Source organism: Zonotrichia albicollis, chromosome 1 (assembly GCF_047830755.1).
Source record: "Zonotrichia albicollis isolate bZonAlb1 chromosome 1, bZonAlb1.hap1, whole genome shotgun sequence".
Classification (NCBI taxonomy): domain Eukaryota; kingdom Metazoa; phylum Chordata; class Aves; order Passeriformes; family Passerellidae; genus Zonotrichia; species Zonotrichia albicollis.
The window spans coordinates 434,513-457,590 of NC_133819.1; the positions used below are offsets into that span (position 1 = coordinate 434,513).

At 44.5% G+C, this 23,078-nt stretch overlaps 1 protein-coding gene across 8 annotated transcripts in view; it reads right to left on the reverse strand.

The window, feature by feature from the left end:
- ALS2CL (ALS2 C-terminal like) overlaps positions 1–22,694 on the reverse strand; it is a 146,607-nt gene extending 123,913 nt beyond the window's left edge. For 3 of the 8 annotated variants that reach the window (XM_074535982.1, XM_074535926.1, XM_074535775.1), the window contains exon 1: positions 22,484–22,622. Coding sequence is in view for 1 of the 8 variants with exons in the window: in XM_074536024.1 (XP_074392125.1) it covers positions 22,484–22,602 (119 nt within the window). In the remaining 7 variants the exon portion in view is untranslated. Of the gene's footprint in view, positions 1–6,271; positions 6,619–6,850; positions 8,569–8,776; positions 8,896–22,483 lie in introns of those variants that run through there. The other 5 variants (XM_074535822.1, XM_074536117.1, XM_074535881.1 and 2 more) reach the window with 5 other exon arrangements.
- Between the last annotated feature and the right edge of the window lie 384 nt (positions 22,695–23,078).

Sequence of the window (23,078 nt, forward strand, 5' to 3'; positions counted from 1 at the left end):
AAATTTTCCCAGTTCCTGCAGAAATTTCTCCCAATTCCCAGGAAGAATTCCTACAATTCCCAGAGAAAGTTCCCCCAATTCCCACAGAAAATTTTCTCAATTTCTGCAGAAATTTCCCTCAATTCCCAGAAAGAATTCCTACAATTCCCAGAGGAAATTTCCCCCAATTCCCAGGAAAAATTCCTGGAGGAATTTCCCACAATTCCCAGGAGGAATTTCCCACAATTCCCACAAAAAATTTTCTCAATTCCTGCAGAAATTTCCCCCAATTCCCAGAAAGAATTCCTACAATTCCTGCAGGAATTTCCCACAATTCCCAGAGGAAATTTCCCCCAATTCCCGGAAAGAATTCCTACAATTCCTGCAGGAATTTCCCACAATTCCCAGAGGAAATTTCCCCCAATTCCCGGAAAGAATTCCTACAATTCCTGCAGGAATTTCCCACAATTCCCAGAGGAAATTTCCCCCAATTCCCGGAAAGAATTCCTACAATTCCTGCAGGAATTTCCCACAATTCCCAGAGGAAATTTCCCCCAATTCCCGGAAAGAATTCCTACAATTACTGGAGGAATTTCCAACAATTCCCAGAGAAAATTCCCACAGAAAATTTTCCCAGTTCCTGCAGAAATTTCCCCCAATTCCCAGAAAGAATTCCCACAATTCCCAGAGAAAGTTCCCACAATTCCCAGAGAAACTCCCCCCAGCCCTTTCCTGCCCGAAGCCTTTCCCGAGGGAATTCCGGGTGCTTTGCATGAGGCTTTTCCAACGCCTCTGGAATGTCGACATTCCCGACATTCCCGAACAGGTCCGGCCGGTGCCTCAGCTGGGCTGGGATTTGCTTTCAGCCACCAAACCCAAACCCCGGAGCTTTCCCAAGGTTTATTTTGCTCCCATTCCCAAAAAAAAAATAACTCTGGAATCAGGAATCTCCAAATTCCCAACTTTAGTCCCTGTTCCTCCCGGTTATTCCAGAATTTCTCTGGAATTCCCGCATTTTTTGGCCTCCTAAATTCACTCAAAGCTGGTTTTTTTTTTGGGATAATCCCACCCAAAATTCCCAAAAATTCCCATTTTCCTGCTCTTTGGGATTGCAGCCATTCCAGGGAGCAGCTGCACGTTCCAAAATTTCCAAAAATTCCCAAAAATTCCCAAAAATTCCCATTTTCCTGCTCTTTGGAATTGCAGCCATTCCAGGGAGCAGCTGCGCGTTCCAAAATTCCCAAAAATTCCCAAAAATTCCCATTTTCCTGATCTTTGGGATTGAAACCATTCCAGGGAGCAGCTGCACATTCCAAAATTCCCAAAAATTCCCAAAAATTCCCAAAAATTCCCATTTTCCCGCTCTTTGGGATTGCAGCCATTCCAGGGAGCAGCTGCGCGTTCCAAAATTCCCAAAAATTCCCAAAAATTCCCAAAAATTCCCAAAATTCCCATTTTCCCGCTCTTTGGGATTGCAGCCATTCCAGGGAGCAGCTGCACATTCCAAAATTCCCAAAAATTCCCAAAAATTCCCAAAAATTCCCATTTTCCTGCTCTTTGGGGTTGATGCCATTCCAGGGAGCAGCTGCACATTCCAAAATTCCCAAAAATTCCCAAAAATTCCCAAAAATTCCCATTTTCCCGCTCTTTGGGATTGCAGCCATTCCAGGGAGCAGCTGCACGTTCCAAAATTCCCAAAAATTCCCAAAAATTCCCATTTTCCCGCTCTTTGGGATTGCAGCCATTCCAGGGAGCAGCTGTGCGTTCCAAAATTCCCAGAAATTCCCAAAAATTCCCAAAAATTCCCAAAAATTCCCATTTTCCCGCTCTTTGGGATTGATGCCATTCCAGGGAGCAGCTGCACATTCCAAAATTCCCAAAAATTCCCAAAAATTCCCATTTTCCCGCTCTTTGGGATTGATGCCATTCCAGGGAGCAGCTGCGCGTTCCAAAATTCCCAAAAATTCCCAAAAATTCCCAAAAATTCCCAAAAATTCCCAAAAATTCCCATTTTCCTGCTCTTTGGGATTGATGCCATTCCAGGGAGCAGCTGCGCGTTCCAAAATTCCCAAAAATTCCCAAAAATTCCCATTTTCCTGCTCTTTGGGATTGCAGCCATTCCAGGGAGCAGCTGCGCGTTCCAAAATTCCCAAAAATTCCCAAAAATTCCCATTTTCCTGCTCTTTGGGATTGCAGCCATTCCAGGGAGCAGCTGCGCGTTCCAAAGGGGTTTTACCTGAACAGCCCCAGCTTTAGGCCGGGCCTACACAAACCCAATTAAACCCAGCTTAAACCCAGCCCCAAATTAAATCCAAATTTAAACACAGCCCCAATTTAGGCCACAGTTTAAACTCTGCCCTAAATGAGCCCCAAAATAAACCACAGTTTAAACCCAGCCCCAATTTAATCCACGGTTTAAACTCAGCCCCAAATGAAATCCAAGTTTAAATCCAGCCCCAAATGAAACCAACGTTTAAAGCCAGCCCCGAAATAAACCCAAATTTAAACCCAGCCCCAAATGAAATCAAAATTTAAACCCAGCCCCAAATGAGCCCCAAAATAAACCACAGTTTAAACCCAGCCCTGAAATAAACCACAGTTTAAACCCAGCCCCAATTTAAACGAAAGTTTAAACTCAGCCCCACATGAAATCGAAGTTAAAACCCAGCCCCAAATGAAACCAACGTTTAAACCCAGCCCCAAAATAAATCCAAATTTAAACCCAGCCCCAATTTAATCCACAGTTTAAACCCAGCCCCAAGTTTAAACCAAAGCTTAAACCCAGCCCCAAAATAAACCCAGATTTAAACCCAGCCCCAAATGAAATCAAAGTTTAAACCCAGCCTCAAATGAGCCCCAAAATAAACCACAGTTTAAACCCAGCCCTGAAATAAACCACAGTTTAAACCCAGCCCTGAAATAAACCACAGTTTAAACCCAGCCCTGAAATAAACCGCAGTTTAAACCCAGCCCAAATTTAAACGAAAATTTAAAGCCAGCCTCAAATGAGCCCCAAAATAAACCCAAATTTAAACCCAGCCCCGAAATAAACCACAGTTTAAACTCAGCCCCAAACTGAACCCAAATTTAAACCCAACCCAAATTAAAACCCAGCCCCAATTTAATCCACCAAAGTTTAAACCCAGCCCCAAGTTTAAACCACAGTTTAAACTCAGCCCCAAAATAAACCCAAATTTAAACCCAGCCCCAATTTAGGCCACAGTTTAAACCCAGCCTCAAATGAGCCCCAAAATAAACCACAGTTTAAACCCAGCCCTGAAATAAACCACGGTTTAAACCCAGCCCCAATTTAAACGAAAGTTTAAACTCAGACCCAAATGAAATCAAAGTTTAAACCCAGCTCCAAATGAAACCAAAGTTTAAACGACAAACTAAACCCAGCCCCAAAATAAACCCAAATTTAAACCCAGCCCCAATTTAAGCCACAGTTTAAACTCTGCTCCAAATGAAATCAAAGTTAAAACCCAGCCCCAAATGAGCCCCAAAATAAACCACAGTTTAAACCCAGCCCCAATTTAATCCACGGTTTAAACTCAGCCCCAAATGAAATCCAAGTTTAAATCCAGCCCCAAATGAAACCAAAGTTTAAACCCAGCCCCAAAATAAACCCAAATTTAAACCCAGCCCCAATTCAGGCCACAGTTTAAACCCAGCCCCGAATGAAATCAAAGTTTAAACCCAGCCTCAAATGAGCCCCAAAATAAACTCAAATTTAAACCCAGACCCAAATGAAATCAAAATTTAAACCCAGCCCCAAAATAAACCACAGTTTAAACCCAGCCCTGAAATAAACCACAGTTTAAACCCAGCCCCAATTTAATCCACGATTTAAACTCAGCCCCAAGTTTAAACCAAAGTTTAAACTCAGTCCCAAATGAAACCAAAGCTTAAACCCAGCCCCAAAATAACCCCAAATTTAAACCCAGCCCCAAACTAAACCCAAATTAAAACCCAACCCAAATGAAAACCCAGCCCCAATTTAGGCCACAGTTTAAACTCTGCCCCAAATGAAATCAAGGTTTAAACCCAGCCCCAAATGAGCCCCAAAATAAACCACAGTTTAAACCCAGCCCCGAAATAAACCACTGTTTAAACCCAGCCTTGAAATAAACCACGGTTTAAACCCAGCCCCAAAATAAACCCAAATTTAAACCCAACCCAAATTAAAACCCAGCCCCAATTTAATCCAAGGTTTAAACCCAGCCCCAAGTTTAAACCAAAGTTTAAACTCAGCCCCAAATGAAATCAAAGTTTAAATCCAGCCCCAAATGAAACCAACGTTTAAACCCAGCCCCAAAATAAACCCAAATTTAAACCCAGGCCAAATTTCAGCCACAGTTTAAACCCAGCCCCAAGTGAAATCCAAATTTAAACCCAACCCAAATGAAATCAAAGTTTAAACCCAGCCCCAAATGAGCACCAAAATAAACCACAGTTTAAACCCAGCCCCGAAATAAACCACGGTTTAAACTCAGCTTCAAATGAACCCCACGTTTAAACCAAAGCTTAAACCCAGCCCCAAAATAAACCCAAATTTAAACCCAGCCCCAATTTAGGCCACAGTTTAAACCCAGCCCCAAAATAAACCCAAATTTAAACCCAGCCCCAATTTAAACGAAAGTTTAAACCCAGCCTCAAATGAGCCCCAAAATAAACCACAGTTTAAACCCAGCCCCGAAATAAACCACAGTTTAAACCCAGCCCCAATTTAATCCAAAGTTTAAACTCAGCCCCACATGAAATCAAATATTAAATCCAGCCCCAAATGAAACCAACGTTTAAACCCAGCCCCAAAATAAACCCAAATTTAAACCCAGCCCCAAAATAAACCCAAATTTAAACCCAGCCCCAATTTAGGCCACAGTTTAAACCCAGCCCCAAATAAACCCCAAAATAAACCACAGTTTAAACCCAGCCCCAAATGAGCCCCAAAATAAACCCAAATTTAAACCCAGCCCTGAAATAAACCACAGTTTAAACCCAGCCCCAATTTAAATGAAAGTTTAAACTCAGACCCAAATGAAATCAAAGTTTAAACCCAGCCCCAAATGAGCCCCAAAATAAACCACAGTTTAAACCCAGCCCTGAAATAAACCACAGTTTAAACCCAGCCCTGAAATAAACCACAGTTTAAACCCAGCCCCAAGTTTAAACCAAAGTTTAAACTCAGCCCCAAAAGAAATCAAAGTTTAAACCCAGCCCCAAAATAAACCACAGTTTAAACCCAGCCCCAATTTAAAGGAAAGTTTAAACCCAGCCCAAAATGAAACCAAAATTTAAACCCAGCCCCAATTTAGGCCACAGTTTAAACCCAGCCCCAAATGAGCCCCAAAATAAACCACAGTTTAAACCCAGCTCCAAAATAAACCACAGTTTAAAGCCAGCCCTGAAATAAACCACAGTTTAAACACAGCCCCAATTTAATCCACGATTTAAACCCAGCCCCAAGTTTAAACCAAAGTTTAAACTCAGTCCCAAATGAAACCAAAGATTAAACCCAGCCCCAAAATAATCCCAAATTTAAACCCAGCCCCAAAATAAACCACAGTTTAAACCCAGCCCCAATTTAAACCAAAGTTTAAACTCAGCCCCAAATGAGCCCCAAAATAAACCCAAATTTAAACCCAGCCCCAATTTAGGCCACAGTTTAAACCCAGCCCCAAGTGAAATCCAAGTTTAAACCCAGCTCCAAATGAAACCAAAGTTTAAACGACAAACTAAACCCAGCCCCAAAATAAACTAAATTTAAACCCAGCCCCTCTATTGCCTTTAATTCTTTATTATTTTTAAAAAGCCTCCAAAGCGCCGCTTCCCACCCAAAACCCAGCCTGGAATCCCGACTTTCCTTGGAATTCCGAAACTCCTGGAAGGGTTTTTATGGGATCGCCTTCCCCCGGACAGAAACCTGTTAACCCGAGTTTATCAGCGCGGATTTAATTCCGCATCTCCTGGCACGGCCGCGGCTTCCCAGCTTTGTTCCGTCCGCCCTGGAATTGCAGGCGAGGCTGGAAAATCCCTCGGGAATTCCCGCCTGGAAAAGCCGCGCTGGGAGCGAGCACCGCGTTTAAATTCGGGGTTTTATTTTCGGGAGTGAAATCCCTAAAAAAAGAGCTGGAATTCCTTAGGGAAAAGCGGGGTTTTGTGGGAAAATCCGCGCCGGGATTTGGAATCTGATCCCGGTTCAACCTGGGGAAAATTCCCAAATTTCTTCCGGACTAAATCAAAGCAAGCAGGGAATTCCCGAAGTTTGCTGGATTTTGGAGGGACCCACCTGGAAAGAGGCAGCGCAGGAAAATTCCCGGCTGGGGAAAATTCCCAAATTTCCTCCGGACTAAATCAAAGCAAGCAGGAAATTCCCGAAGTTTTCTGGATTTTGGAGGGGACCCACCTGGAAGGAGGCAGCGCAGGAAAATTCCCGGCTGGGAAAATTCCCAAATTTCTTCCGGACTAAATCAAAGCAAGCAGGAAATTCCCGAAGTTTGCTGGATTTTGGAGGGACCCACCTGGAAGGAGGCAGCGCAGGAAAATTCCCGGCTGGGAAAATTCCCAAATTTCCTCCGGACTAAATCAAAGCAAGCAGGAAATTCCCGAAATTTGCTGGATTTTGGAGGGACCCACCTGGAAAGAGGCAGCGCAGGAAAATTCCCGGCTGGGGAAAATTCCCAAATTTCTTCCGGATTAAATCAAAGCAAGCAGGAAATTCCCGAAGTTTGCTGGATTTTGGAAGGACCCACCTGGAAATTGGCAGCGCAGGAAAATTCCCGGCTGGGAAAATTCCCAAATTTCTTCCGGACTAAATCAAAGCAAGCAGGGAATTCCCGAAGTTTGCTGGATTTTGGAGGGGACCCACCTGGAAGGAGGCAGCGCAGGAAAATTCCCGGCTGGGAAAATCTCCGGGAAGCGCAGAAATCCGGGAATTCTCGCTGTTCCCCAGGCTGGAATTTTTCCCTCCCATCTTTTTCCCCTCCCACATTTGGGAGGCAAAGCCCCAAAAATCCCAAACACCCACGGGAGCCCGGGGATTGCAAAATCCCAAATCTCCGCTCCCCCAAAAGTTCCTGCTCCTCCTCTTCCTCCCACCCCGGCTTTTATTATTTTTATTTATTTATTTATTTATTTATTTAAATAATCCCGGATTTTGTCAGGCCGGATTTGGTCATCCCGGATTTTGTCAGCGCGGAGGATTTGGGGGGGGAAGTAGTTGAACTTTCGGGAAGTTGAAAATTCGAGAAGTGAAAGGAAAAAAAAAATAAATAAAATAAAAGGTCAGGAGGGGTTTGGGGAAAGTTTCGTTTCTCGGCCTCGCTCTGTTCCCACAGCATTAAAAAATATTCCCAAAAAAATTAAAAAATAAAAAAAATTTGGGATTTTTTTTCCTCTTCTTTCCAGGCTCGCTCCCATTTGTTTGGAATTCCAGGAATTCCTTGGAAAAGGAGAATTTTCCTGCCTCACGCCGCTTCCCTTCCGCATTAAAAACCCCAAAACCAACCCCAAACTTCCCCAATCCCTCGGGCAGGAGCTCCCAGAGTTCTCTGCTGCGCCTCCGCCTTTAACCCTTTCCCTTCCTCCTAAAAAATCCTAAATCCGACCCCAAAATTCCCAAATCCACCGGTCAGGAGGTCCCAGACACCTCAGCCACTTTTAACTTTTTCCCTTCCTCCTAAAAATCCTAAATCCGACCCCAAAATTCCTAAAACTTTTTCAGGAGATCCCAGGCGCCTCAGCCTCAGGAACTTTTTCCGCTCCTCTTAAAAACCCTAAATCCGACCCCAAAAATTCCCAAATCCATCCCTCAGGAGATCCCAAAGTTCTCTATGCTACCTTAGCCACCTTTAACCATTTCCCTTCCTCCTAAAAAATCCTAAATCCAACCCCAAAATTCCCAAATCCATCCCTCAGGAGATCCCAGAGTTCTCTGCTCCAGCTCAGCCACTTTTAACTCTTTCCTTTCCTCCTAAAAACCCTAAAAATCCCAAACCCAAAGTTCCTAAAACCTTTTATGGAGATCCCGGACACCTCAGCCGCCTTTAATCCCTTCCCTTCCTCCTAAAAAATCCTAAATCCAACCCCAAAATTCCCATATTCGTCTCTCAGGATATCCCAGACACCTCAGAGACCTTTAACTCCTTCCCTTCCTCCTAAAAAATCCTAAATCCAACCCCAAAATTCCTAAAACTTTTTAAGGATATCCCAGACACCTCAGCCACTTTTAACTCTTTCCCTTCCTCCTAAAAATCCTAAATCCAACCCCAAAAATCCCAAATCCATCCCTCAGGAGATCCCAGAGTTCTCTGCTCTATCTCAGCCACTTTTAACTCTTTCTCCTCCTCCTAAAAATCCTAAATCCAACTCCAAAATTCCTAAAACTTTTTCAGGAAATCCCAGACACCTCAGCCACCTTTAACCATTTCCTTTCCTTCAAAAAAATTCCTAAAAGCAACCCCAAAAATTCCTAAAACCTTTTTAGGAGATCACAGACACCACAGAATCCCAGGAACTTTTTCCGCTCCTCCTAAAAACCCTAAATCCAACCCCAAACCCACAAATCCATCCCTGAGGAGATTCCGGAGTTCTCTGCTCCAGCTCAGCCACTTTTAACTCTTTCCTTTCCTCCTAAAAATCCTAAATCCAACCCCAAAGTTCCTAAAACCTTTTCAGGAGATCACAGACACCACAGAATCCCCAGGAACTTTTTCCGCTCCTCCTAAAAACCCTAAATCCAACCCCAAAAATTCCCAAATCCATCCCTGAGGAGATCCCAGAGTTCTCTGTGCACCTCAGCCACTTTTAACTCTTTCCCTTCCTCCTAAAAACCCTAAAAATCCCAACCCCAAAGTTCCTAAAACCTTTTATGGAGACCCCGGACACCTCAGCCGCCTTTAACCATTTCCCTTCCTCCTAAAAATCCTAAAACTCCCAAACCCAAAGTTCCTAAACCTTTTTAAGGAGATCCCGGACACCTCAGCCGCCTTTAACCATTTCCCTTCCTCCTAAAAACCCTAAATCCAACCCCAAAATTCCCATATTCGTCTCTCAGGATATCCCGGACACCTCAGCCACCTTTAACTCTTTCCCTTCCTCCTAAAAAATCCTAAATCCAACCCCAAAATTCCCAAATCCATCCGTCAGGAGATCCCAGAGTTCTCTGCTCTATCTCAGCCACCTTTAACTCTTTCCTTTCCTCCTAAAAACCCTAAAAATCCCAAACCCAAAGTTCCTAAAACTTTTTAGGGAGATCCCAGACACCTCAGCCACCTTTAACTCTTTCCCTTCCTCCTAAAAAATCCTAAATCCGACCTCAAAATTCCCAAATCCATCCCTCAGGAGATCCCGGAGTTCTCTGCTCTATCTCAGCCACTTTTAACTCTTTCCTTTCCTCCTAAAAATCCCTAAAACTCCCAAACCCAAAGTTCCTAAAACCTTTTGTGGAGATCCCGGACACCTCAGCCACCTTTAACCATTTCCCTTCCTGCTAAAAATCCTAAATCCAACCCCAAAATTCCCATATTCGTCTCTCAGGAGATCCCAGACCCCTCAGCCGCCTTTAACTCTTTCCCTTCCTCCTAAAAAATCCTAAATCCAACCCTAAAATTCCTAAAACCTGTTCAGGAGATCACAGACACCACAGAATCCCAGGAACTTTTTCCGCTCCTCCTAAAAACCCTAAACCCGACCCCAAAATTCCCAAATCCATCCCTCAGGAGATCCCAAATTTCTCTGACACCTCAGCCACCTTTAACTCTTTCCTTTCCTCCTAAAAAATCCTAAATCCGACTCAAAAATTCCTAAAACTTTTTAAGGAGATCGCGGACACCTCAGCCACCTTTAACCATTTCCCTTCCTCCTAAAAATCCTAAATCCAACCCCAAAATTCCCATATTCGTCTCTCAGGATATCCCAGACCCCTCAGCCACCTTTAACCATTTCCTTTCCTTCAAAAAAATTCCTAAATCCAACCCAAAAATTCCTAAAACCTTTTTAGGAGATCACAGACACCACAGAATCCCTGGAACTTTTTCCGCTCCTCCTAAAAACCCTAAATCCAACCCCAAAAATTCCCAAATCCATCCCTCAGGAGATCCCAGAGTTCTCTGCTCCAGCTCAGCCACTTTTAACTCTTTCCTTTCCTCCTAAAAACCCTAAAAATCCCAAACCCAAAGTTCCTAAAACTTTTTAAGGGGACCCCGGACACCTCAGCCACCTTTAACTCTTTCCCTTCCTCCTAAAAAATCCTAAATCCGACCCCAAAAATTCCCAAATCCATCCCTCAGGAGCTCCCAGAGTTCTCTGCTCTATCTCAGCCACTTTTAACTCTTTCCTTTCCTCCTAAAAACCCTAAAAATCCCAAACCCAAAGTTCCTAAAACCTTTTAAGGAGACCCCGGACACCTCAGCCACCTTTAACTCTTTCCCTTCCTCCTAAAAATCCTAAATCCAACCCCAAAATTCCCAAATCCATTCCTCAGGAAATCCAGGCACCTCAGCCCCAGGAACTTTTTCCGCTCCTCCTAAAAATCCTAAATCCAACCCCAAAAATTCCCAAATCCATCCCTCAGGAGATCCCAGAGTTCTCTGCTCTATCTCAGCCACCTTTAACTCTTTCCTTTCCTCCTAAAAACCCTAAAAATCCCAAACCCAAAGTTCCTAAAACCTTTTATGGAGATCCCGGACACCTCAGCCGCCTTTAACCATTTCCCTTCCTCCTAAAAAATCCTAAATGCGACTAAAAAATTCCTAAAATTTTTAAGGAGATCCCGGACACCTCAGCCACCTTTAACCATTTCCCTTCCTCCAAAAATCCCAAACCCAACCCCAAAATTCCCATATTCGTCTCTCAGGATATCCCAGACACCTCAGCCACCTTTAACTCTTTCCCTTCTTCCTAAAAAATCCTAAATCCAACCCCAAAATCCCAAATCCATCCCTCAGGAGATCCCGGAGTTCTCTGTGCAGCTCAGCCACTTTTAACCATTTCCCTTCCTCCTAAATCCAACCCCAAAATTCCCAAATCCATCGGTCAGGAGATCCCAGACACCTCAGCCACCTTTAACTCTTTCCCTTCCTCCTAAAAATCCTAAATCCAACCCCAAATTCCCAAATCCATCCCTCGGGATATCCCAAAGTTCTCTGTGCTACCTCAGCCACCTTTAACCATTTCCCTTCGTCCTAAAAATCCTAAATCCAACCCCAAAATTCCCAAATCCACCGGTCAGGAGATCCCAGAGTTCTCTGAGCACCTCAGCCACTTTTAACCATTTCCCTTCCTCCTAAAAACCCTAAATCCAACCCCAAAATTCCCATATTCGTCTCTCAGGATATCCCAGACACCTCAGCCACCTTTAAGTCTTTCCCTTCCTCCTAAAAAATCCTAAATCCGACTCAAAAATTCCTAAAACTTTTTAAGGAGACCCCGGACACCTCAGCCACCTTTAACCATTTCCCCTCCTCCTAAAAATCCTAAATCCAACCCCAAATATCCCAAATCCATTCCTCAGGAAATCCCAGGCACTTCAGCCTCAGGAACTATTTCCGCTCCTCCTAAAAACCCTAAACCCGACCCCAAAAATTCCCAAATCCATCCCTGAGGAGATCCCAGAGTTCTCTGCGCACCTCAGCCACCTTTAACTCTTTCCTTTCCTCCTAAAAACCCTAAAAATCCCAAACCCAAAGTTCCTAAAACCTTTTATGGAGATCCCGGACACCTCAGCCGCCTTTAACCATTTCCCTTCCTCCTAAAAAATCCCAAATCCAACCCCAAAATTCCCATATTCGTCTCTCAGGATATCCCAGACACTTCAGCCACCTTTAACTCTTTCCCTTCCTCCTAAAAAATCCTAAACCCAACCCTAAAATACCCAAATCCATCCCTCAGGAGATCCCAGACACCTCAGCCACCTTTAACTCTTTCCACTCTTCCTAAAAATCCTAAATCCGACCCCAAAAATTCCCAAATCCACCGGTCAGGAGATCCCAAATTTCTCTGAGCACCTCAGCCACCTTTAACCATTTCCTTTCCTCCTAAAAAATCCTAAATCCGACTCAAAAATTCCTAAAACTTTTTAAGGAGACCCCGGACACCTCAGCCACCTTTAACCATTTCCCTTCCTCCTAAAAAATCCTAAATCCAACCCCAAAATTCCCAAATCCATCCCTCAGGAAATCCAGGCATTTCAGCCTCAGGAACTTTTTCTGCTCCTCCTAAAAACCCTAAATCCAACCCCAAAAATTCCCAAATCCATCCCTGAGGAGATCCCAGAGTTCTCTGCTCTATCTCAGCCACCTTTAACTCTTTCCTTTCCTCCTAAAAACCCTAAAAATCCCAAACCCAAAGTTCCTAAAACCTTTTATGGAGATCCCGGACACCTCAGCCGCCTTTAACCATTTCCCTTCCTCGTAAAAATCCTAAACCCAACCCCAAAATTCCCATATTCGTCTCTCAGGATATCCCGGACACCTCAGCCACCTTTAACTCTTTCCCTTCCTCCTAAAAATCCCAAATCCAACCCCAAATTCCCAAATCCATCCCTCAGGAGGTCACAGAGTTCTCTGAGCACCTCAGCCACCTTTAACCATTTCCCCTCCTCCTAAAAACCCTAAATCCAACCCCAAAAATTCCCAAATCCATCCCTCAGGAGATCCCAGAGTTCTCTGCTCTATCTCAGCCACTTTTAACTCTTTCCCTTCCTCCTAAAAACCCTAAAAATCCCAAACCCAAAGTTCCTAAAACCTTTTATGGAGATCCCGGACACCTCAGCCGCCTTTAACCATTTCCCTTCCTCCTAAAAACCCTAAATCCAACCCCAAAATTCCTAAAACCTTTTCAGGAGATCACAGACACCACAGAATCCCAGGAACTTTCCCCGCTCCTCCTAAAAACCCTAAACCCGACCCCAAAAATTCCCAAATCCATCCCTCAGGAGCTCCCAGAGTTCTCTGCTCCAGCTCAGCCACTTTAACTCTTTCTCCTCCTTGTGAAAAATCCCAAATCCAACCCCAAAATTCCCAAACCCTTTTAAGGAGACCCCAGATATCTCATCCCAGAAACCATTTCCCTTCCTCCTAAAAAATCCCAAATCCAGACCCAAAATTCCCAAACCCTTTCAAGGGGCCCCCAGACACCTCAGCCTCAGGAACCATTTCCCTTACTCCTAAAAAATCCCAAATCCAGCCTCAAAATTCCCAAATTTTTGCTTTGCAAGCCCAGAATCCCGGGATTTTCATGTTCCTGGAAAATAAGGGATGTGGAGCTGCGATCCCAAAACCCAATCCCGCTTTTTTCACTGTAAGAACCCAAACCTTTCCCTAAAGGATGAGGGAGGGATTGGAAAACAAATCCTGAGAAAAAAAAAAAACGGGATCAGCAGTGGGAATTTGCTTGGAAGAGCTGTTGGAAACCAGGATGGAATTCCAGGGTTAATTCCAGAAAATTCCCTTTTAGGAAAATCCCGTTGGGATGAGCAGGAGGATTTGGGGGAAAATGGGATGGGATGGGAGAAGCCGGAATTCCATGGGAATCCTTGGGGCTGCCGCTGGAATTTCTCCAGGAGTTCCAGAACCGGTCTGGCTCCACCATCAATATTCAAATATTCCTTGAATATTTTATTCCCAGGAATTCTCAAGCCCTTGGATCGGGATCAAGGGTTTGTCCCTTCCTTTGGAGGGTTCCAGGTTGGATCTGTCCCGTTCCAGCTTTTCCAAACATTCCTGGAGTTCCGTCACCACCAGGATGGGTTTTCCTGTGGCCTCAGGAGTTGGTGGCCTTGGAATGAGCTTTCCATCCACGTCCAACCGTTCAGAACCTTTCCCAACGTTCCCATCCATCTCCAACCCTGTCCAACCTTCCCATCCATCATCTCCAACCTTCCCATCCATCATCTCCAACCTTCCCATCCATCATCTCCAACCTTCCCATCCATCATCTCCAACCTTCCCATCCATCATCTCCAACCATCCCATCCATCATCTCCAACCCTTCCCATCCATCATCTCCAACCCTTCCCATCCATCATCTCCAACCCTTCCCATCCATCATCTCCAACCTTCCCATCCATCATCTCCAACCCTTCCCATCCATCATCTCCAACCCTTCCCATCCATCATCTCCAACCCTTCCCATCCATCATCTCCAACCTTCCCATCCATCATCTCCAACCCTGTCCATCCTTCCCATCCATCATCTCCAACCTGATCCAACCTTCCCATCCATCATCTCCAACCTTCCCATCCATCATCTCCAACCTTCCCATCCATCATCTCCAACCTTCCCATCCATCATCTCCAACCTTCCCATCCATCATCTCCAACATTCCCATCCATCATCTCCAACCTTCCCATCCATCATCTCCAACCTTCCCATCCATCATCTCCAACCCCATCCAACCTTCCCATCCATCATCTCCAACCTTCCCATCCATCATCTCCAAACTTCTCATCCATCATCTCCAACCTTCCCATCCATCATCTCCAACCTTCCCATCCATCATCTCCAACCTTCCCATCCATCATCTCCAACCTTCCCATCCATCATCTCCAACATTCCCATCCATCATCTCCAACCTTATCCAACCCTCCCATCCATCATCTCCAACCCTTCCCATCCATCATCTCCAACCCCATCCAACCTTTCCATCCATCATCTCCAACCTTCCCATCCATCATCTCCAACCTTATCCAACCCTCCCATCCATCATCTCCAACCTGATCCAACCTTCCCATCCATCATCTCCAACCTTCCCATCCATCATCTCCAACCTTCCCATCCATCATCTCCAATCCCATCCAACCTTCCCATCCATCATCTCCAACCTTCCCATCCATCATCTCCAACCCCATCCAACCTTCCCATCCATCATCTCCAACCCTCCCATCCATCATCTCCAACCTTCCCATCCATCATCTCCAACCTTCCCATCCATCATCTCCAACCCTTCCCATCCATCATCTCCAACCTTTCCCATCCATCATCTCCAACCTTCCCATCCATCATCTCCAACCTTCCCATCCATCATCTCCAACCTTCCCATCCATCATCTCCAACCTTATCCAACCTTCCCATCCATCATCTCCAACCTTCCCATCCATCATCTCCAACCTTCCCATCCATCATCTCCAACCTTCCCATCCATCATCTCCAACCCTCCCATCCATCATCTCCAACCCTCCCATCCATCATCTCCAACCTTCCCATCCATCATCTCCAAACTTTCCCATCCATCATCTCCAACCTTATCCAACCCTTCCCATCCATCATCTCCAACCCCATCCATCATCTCCAACTTTCCCATCCATCATCTCCAACCTTATCCGACCTTCCCATCCATCATCTCCAACCCTGTCCAACCTTCCCATCCATCATCTCCAACCTTATCCAACCTTCCCATCCATCATCTCCAACCTTCCCATCCATCATCTCCAACCTTCCCATCCACCATCTCCAACCTTCCCATCCACCATCTCCAACCCTTCCCATCCATCATCTCCAACCTTCCCATCCATCATCTCCAACCCTTCCCCATCCATCATCTCCAACCTTCCCATCCATCATCTCCAACCCTCCCATCCATCATCTCCAACCCTTCCCATCCATCATCTCCAACCTTCCCATCCATCATCTCCAACCCCATCCAACCTTCCCATCCATCATCTCCAACCCTTCCCAACCTTCCCATCCATCATCTCCAACCTTCCCATCCATCATTGCCAACCTGATCCAACATTCCCATCCATCCTCTCCAACCTTATCCAACCCTTCCCATCCATCATCTCCAAACCTTCCCATCCATCATCTCCAACCCCATCCGACCTTCCCATCCATCTCCAGCTCTTCAGAACCTTTCCCAACCTTCCCATCCATCTCCACCCTTTGGATATGGAGGAGACAGGAGAGACGAAGTCTTGGAATTGCTTAGGAGAACCTTCAGAGGTCTCTTCCATCCCAAATATTCCAGGATTTTTTTCCTGTGGCCACAAGAGTTGGTGGCCTTGGAGTGACCTTTCCATCCCTATCCAACCCTTCCCAACCTTCCCATCCATCTCCCACTTTTCCCATCTACCTCCAACCTTTCCAAACCTTTCCCAACCTTCCCATCCATCTCCAAACCTTCAGAACCTTTCCCAACTCTTCCCATCCATCTCCAACCTTTCCCACCCAGCTCCAACCTCTGGATACGGAGGACAAACAGCAGAGACAAAGGTTTGGAATTGGTTGCTCTGGAGAACCTTTGGAGGTCCATCCCAAACATTCCAGGACTTTTTTCCCGTTTTCCTCACAAGTTGGTGGCCTTGGAGTGACCTTCCCATCCCTATCCAACCTTTCCAAAGCTTCCCATCCATCTCCCACTTTTCCCATCCACATCCAACCTTCCCATCCATCTCCAAACCTTCAGAACCTTTCCCAACCTTCCCATCCATCTCCAACCTTTCCCACCCAGCTCCAACCTTTCCCACCATGCTCCAACCTCTGGATATGGAGGAGACCGGAGAGATGAAGTCTCGGATTTGGTTGCCCTGGAGAACATTTGAAGGTCCTTTCCATCCCAAACATTCCAGAACTTTTTTCCTGTGGCCACAAGAGTTGGTGGCCTTGGAGTGACCTTTCCACCCATATCCAACCTTTCCAAAGCTTCCCATCCATCTCCCACTTTTCCCATCTACCTCCAACCTTTCCAAACCTTTCCCAACCTTTCCATCCATCTCCAACATTTCCCATCCCTATCCAACCTTTCCCACCCAGCTCCAACCTCTGGATATGGAGGAGACCGGAGAGATGAAGTCTTGGATTTGGTTGCTCTGGAGAACATTTGGAGTGACCTTTCCATCCCTTCCCAACCTTCCCATCCATCTCCAACCTTTCCATCCCTGTCCAGCCTTTCCCAGCTCCATGGGGACAAAATTTTTCTGGGATTGTTGTCCAAGAATTCCCTGAGCTCCATCAGCACCCGGAGCCAGGCAGGTGAGACCAAAGGTTTGGATTTGGTTGCTCTGGAGAACCTTCAGAGGTTCCTTCCATTCCAAACATTCCAGGACTTTTCTTCTGTAGCCACACAAGTTGGTGGCCTTGGAGTGACCTTTCCATCCCTATCCAACCCTTCCCAACCTTCCCATCCATCTCCAAACCTTCAGAACCTTTCCCAACTGTTTCCATCCATCTCCAACCTTTCCCATCCATCTCCAACCTTTCCCACCCAGCTCCAACCTCTGGATATGGAGGAGAAACGGGAGAGACAAAGGTTTGGATTTGGTTGCTCTGGAGAACCTTCAGAAGTTCCTTCCATCCCAAACATTCCAGGATTTTTTTCCTGTGGCCACACGAGTTGGTGGCCTTGGAGTGACCTTTCCACCCATATCCAACCTTTCCAAAGCTTCCCATCCATCTCCCACTTTTCCCATCTACCTCCAACCTTTCCAAACCTTTCCCAACCTTTCCCATCCACATCCAACCTTCCCATCCATCTCCAAACCTTCAGAACCTTTCCCAACTCTTTCCCATCCCTATCCAACCTTTCCCACCCAGCTCCAACCTCTGGATATGGAGGAGAAACAGGAGAGACAAAGATTTGGAATTGGCTGCTCTGGAGAACCTTCGGAGATTCCTTCCATCCCAACCATTCCAGGATTTTTTTCCCGTGGCCACAAGAGTTGGTGGCCTTGGAGTGACCTTCCCATCCCCATCCAATCTTTCCCATCCCCATCCAACATTTCCCAACTTTTCTATCCCTATCCAACCTTTCCCTTCCAAACCTTCCCATCCATCTCCCACTTTTCCCATCTACCTCCAAACTTTCCAAACATTTCCCAGCCTTTCCCATCCACATCCAACCTTTCCCATCCACATCCAACCTTCCCATCCATCTCCAATCATTCAGAACCTTTCCCAACTCTTCCCATCCATCTCCAACCTTTCCCACCCAGCTCCAACCTTTGGATATGGAGGAGACCGGAGAGATGAAGTCTCGGATTTGGTTGCTCTGGAGAACATTGGTAGGTCCCTCCCATCCCAAACATTCCAGAACTTTTTTCCTGTGGCCACACGAGTTGGTGGCCTTGGAGTGACCTTTCCATCCTTATCCAACCCTTCCCAACCTTCCCATCCATCTCCCACTTTTCCCATCTACCTCCAACCTTTCCAAACCTTTCCCAACCTTCCCATCCATCTCCAACCTTCCCATCCATCTCCAAACCTTCAGAACCTTTCCCAACTCTTCCCATCCCTATCCAACCTTTCCCATCCAGCTCCAACCTCTGGATACGGAGGAGAAACAGGAGAGACAAAGGTTTGGAATTGGTTGCTCTGGAGAACCTTTGGAGGTCCCTTCCATCCCAAACATTCCAAGACTTTTTTCCTGTGGCCACACGAGTTGGTGGCCTTGGAGTGACCTTCCCATCCCTGTCCAACCTTTCCCATCCCTATCCAGCCATCCCACCTGCATCCAACATTTCCCAGCAGGGATTTGGGAATATTTATCCAATTCCTGACGTTCCATCCATCTCAGGGATTTGGGAATATTTATCCCATTCCCAATGTTCCATCCATGTCCAGGATTTGGGAATATTGATCCCATTGCTGATGTTCTAACTCCAGGATTCAGGAATATTTATCCCATTCCCAATCTTCCATCCAACTCTGGGATTTGGGAATATTTATCCCATTCCCAATCTTCCATCCCTGTCCAGGATTTTGGAATATTGATCCCATTTCCAATGTTCCACCCAACTCAGGGATTTGGGAATATTTATCTCATTCCCAATGTTCCATCCATGTCCTTCATTTGGGAATATTTATCCCATTTCCAATGTTCCATCCATTTCAGGGATTTGGGAATATTTATCCCATTCCCAACATTCTATCCCTGGCAGGGATTTTGGAATATTGATCCCATTCCCGATGTTCCACCCAACTCTAGGATTTGGGAATATTTATCCCATTCCCAATGTTCCATCCACCTCAAGGATTTGGGAATATTTATCCCATTCCCAACATTCTATCCCTGACAGGGATTTGGGAATATTGATTCCATTGCTGATGTTCTAATTCCAGGATTTAGGAATATTGATCCCATTCCCAATCTTCCATCCATGTCCAGGATTTGGGAATATTGATCCCATTACTGATGTTCCATCCCTGTCCAGGATTTGGGAATATTTATCCCATTCCCAATCTTCCATCCACGTCCAGGATTTGGGAATATTGATCCCATTACTGATGTTCCATCCGTGTCCATTATTTAGGAATATTTATCCCATTCCTGATGTTCTATCCACCTCAAGGATTTGGGAATATTTATCCCATTCCCAATCTTCCATCCCTGTCCTTCATTTGGGAATATTTATCCCAATCCCAATGTTCCATCCATGTCCAGGATTTGGGAATATTTATCCCATTCCTGATGTTCTATCCACCTCAAGGATTTGGGAATATTGATCCCATTCCCAACATTCTATCCCTGACAGAGATTTAGGAATATTTATCTCATTCCCAATGTTCCATCCATGTCCATTATTTGGGAATATTGATCCCATTGCTGATGTTCTAACTCCAGGATTCAGAAATATTTATCCCATTCCCAATCTTCCATCCAACTCTGGGATTTGGGAATATTTATCCCATTCCCAATCTTCCATCCATGTCCAGGATTTGGGAATATTTATCCCATTCCCAGTGTTCCATCTAACTCTGGGATTTGGGAATATTTATGCCATTCCCGATGTTCCATCCATGTCCAGGATTTGGGAATATTCATCCCATTCCCAATGTTCCATCCATTTCAGGGATTTGGGAATATTGATCCCATTCCCAACATTCTATCCCTGACAGGGATTTGGGAATATTTATCCCATTCCCAATGTTCCATCCTCATCAATTATTTGGGAATATTGATCCCATTCCCGATGTTCCATCCATGTCCAGGATTTGGGAATATTGATCCCATTCCCGATGTTCTATCCACCTCAAGGATTTGGGAATATTTATCCCACTCCCAATGTTCCATCCATGTCCATTATTTAGGAATATTTATCCCACTCCCAATCTTACATCCATCTCCAAGATTTTGGAATATTGATCCCATTCCAAATCTTCCATCCCTGTCCAGGATTTGAGAATATTCATCCCATTTCCAATGTTCCATCCATTTCAGGGATTTGGGAATATTGATCCCATTCCCAACATTCTATCCCTGACAGGGATTTGGGAATATTGATCCCATTACTGATGTTCTAACTCCAGGATTCAGGAATATTTATCCCATTCCCAATCTTCCATCCACGTCCAGGATTTGGGAATATTTATCTCATTCCCAATCTTCCATCCCTGTCCATATTTAGGAATATTTATCCCATTCCCAATGTTCCATCCACCTCAAGTGTTTGGGAATATTTATCCCATTCCCAATCTTCCATCCAGCTCTGGGATTTGGGAATATTGATCCCATTCCCAACATTCTATCCCTGACAGGGATTTGGGAATATTGATCCCATTGCTGATGTTCTAACTCCAGGATTCAGGAATATTTATCCCATTCCCAATCTTCCATCCAACTCTGGGATTTGGGAATATTTATGCCATTCCCAATCTTCCATCCATGTCCATTATTTTGGAATATTTATCCCATTCCCAATGTTCCATGCACATCCAGGATTTGGGAATATTTATCCCATTCCCAGTGTTCCATCCAGCTCTGGGATTTGGGAATATTTATCCCATTCCCAATGTTCCATCCATGTCCATTATTTGGGAATATTGATCCCATTCCTGATGTTCTATCCACCTCAAGGATTTTGGAATATTGATCCCATTCCCAACATTCTATCCCTGACAGAGATTTGGGAATATTGATCCCATTCCCAATCTTCCATCCGTGTCCATTATTTAGGAATATTGATCCCATTACTGATGTTCTAACTCCAGGATTCAGGAATATTCATCCCACTCCCAATCTTCCATCCATGTCCATTATTTGGGAATATTTATCCCATTCCCAATGTTCCATCCACATCCAGGATTTGGGAATATTTATCCCATTCCAAATGTTCCATCCAACTCTGGGATTTGGGAATATTTATCCCATTCCCAATGTTCCATCCACATCCAGGATTCAGGAATATTTATCCCATTCCCAATCTTCCATCCATCTCCAAGATTTTGGAATATTTATCCCATTCCCAACATTCCATCCCTGACAGGGATTTGGGAATATTTATCCCATTCCCGATGTTCCATCCAACTCTGGGATTTGGGAATATTGATCCCATTGCTGATGTTCTAACTCCAGGATTCAGGAATATTTATCCCATTCCCAATCTTCCATCCAGCTCTGGGATTTGGGAATATTCATCCCACTCCCAATGTTCCATCCATGTCCAGGATTTTGGAATATTTATCCTTTTCCCAATGTTCTATCCACCTCAAGGATTTGGGAATATTGATCCCATTCCCAATCTTCCATCCATCTCCAAGATTTTGGAATATTGATCCCATTCCCAACATTCTATCCCTGACAGGGATTTGGGAATATTGATCCCATTCCCAATCTTCCATCCGCGTCCAGGATTTGGGAATATTTATCTCATTCCCAGTGTTCCATCCATGTCCATTATTTGGGAATATTGATCCCATTCCCAATGTTCCATCCCTGTCCAGGATTTTGGAATATTGATCCCATTTCCAATGTTCCACCCAACTCAGGGATTTGGGAATATTTATCTCATTCCCAATGTTCCATCCATGTCCTTCATTTGGGAATATTTATCCCATTTCCAATGTTCCATCCATTTCAGGGATTTGGGAATATTTATCCCATTCCCAACATTCTATCCCTGGCAGGGATTTGGGAATATTGATCCCATTCCCGATGTTCCACCCAACTCTAGGATTTGGGAATGTTTATCCCATTCCCAATGTTCCATCCACCTCAAGGATTTGGGAATATTTATCCCATTCCCAACATTCTATCCCTGACAGGGATTTGGGAATATTGATTCCATTGCTGATGTTCTAACTCTGGGATTTGGGAATATTTATCCCATTCCCAATCTTCCATCCATCTCCAAGATTTTGGAATATTTATCCCATTCCCAACATTCTATCCCTGACAGAGATTTAGGAATATTGATCCCATTCCCAATGTTCCATCCGCATCCATTATTTGGGAATATTCATCCCATTCCCGATGTTCCATCCCTGTCCAGGATTTGGGAATATTGATCCCATTCCCGATATTCCATCCATGTCCATTATTTGGGAATATTGATCCCATTCCCGATGCTCCATCCCTGTCCAGGATTTGGGAATATTTGCAGGAAACGAGCCACAATTCCCACGGATCATCCTTTTCCCGAATTCCCAGCTCCCCATCCTCCCTCACACCTTCGGATCCTCTCCCATCCACACCAACATTCCCAAATCCCAAAATTCCCCAGCTGGAACCCCTTGATCCCTAAAAAATCCCACGGGAAAATTCCAGAGGGAGCCAAAATTCCCGTTTTACCTCGGGATCAGCCGGGATCCGGATTCACGGGAAGGGGAAAATTCGTGGATCCGGCTCCGATTCCAACGGGAAGGAGGAGAAATTCTTGGAATTCTTCTCTCCAAGGTGCAGCCCAACATTCCCGGTGTCCATGGAAACCGGGCCTGGAAAATTCCATCGGCTGCAACCGGAGCCGGGAAAAGGCCGGGGAGGATTTAAAGGGAAACGGCCCCGAATTCCCAAATATTTCCCCTGGATTTAATAAAAATTAAAAATTAAAATAAATTAAAAAATAAATTTAAAAAAATAAAAAAAATAAAAAATAAAATAAAATAAAAATAAAATAATAATAAAAATAAATAGAATTGAAACCAAAATACAAGAAAATTTAATCAAATAAAGTGAATAAAATTAAAATAAAAGTTTAAAATAAAAGTCTAAAATTAAAAATAAAATTAAGTGTATTAAAATAATAAAATTAATTTTTTTCGCCTCATTGTCGAAATAAAAAAAATCTAATCGAATCGATTAAAGCAGAATTAAAAGCGAAATGCAATTTAAAAATCAAACTAAAGATAAAATAAATCTTTAAAAATCTTAAATTTTAAAAAAAAAA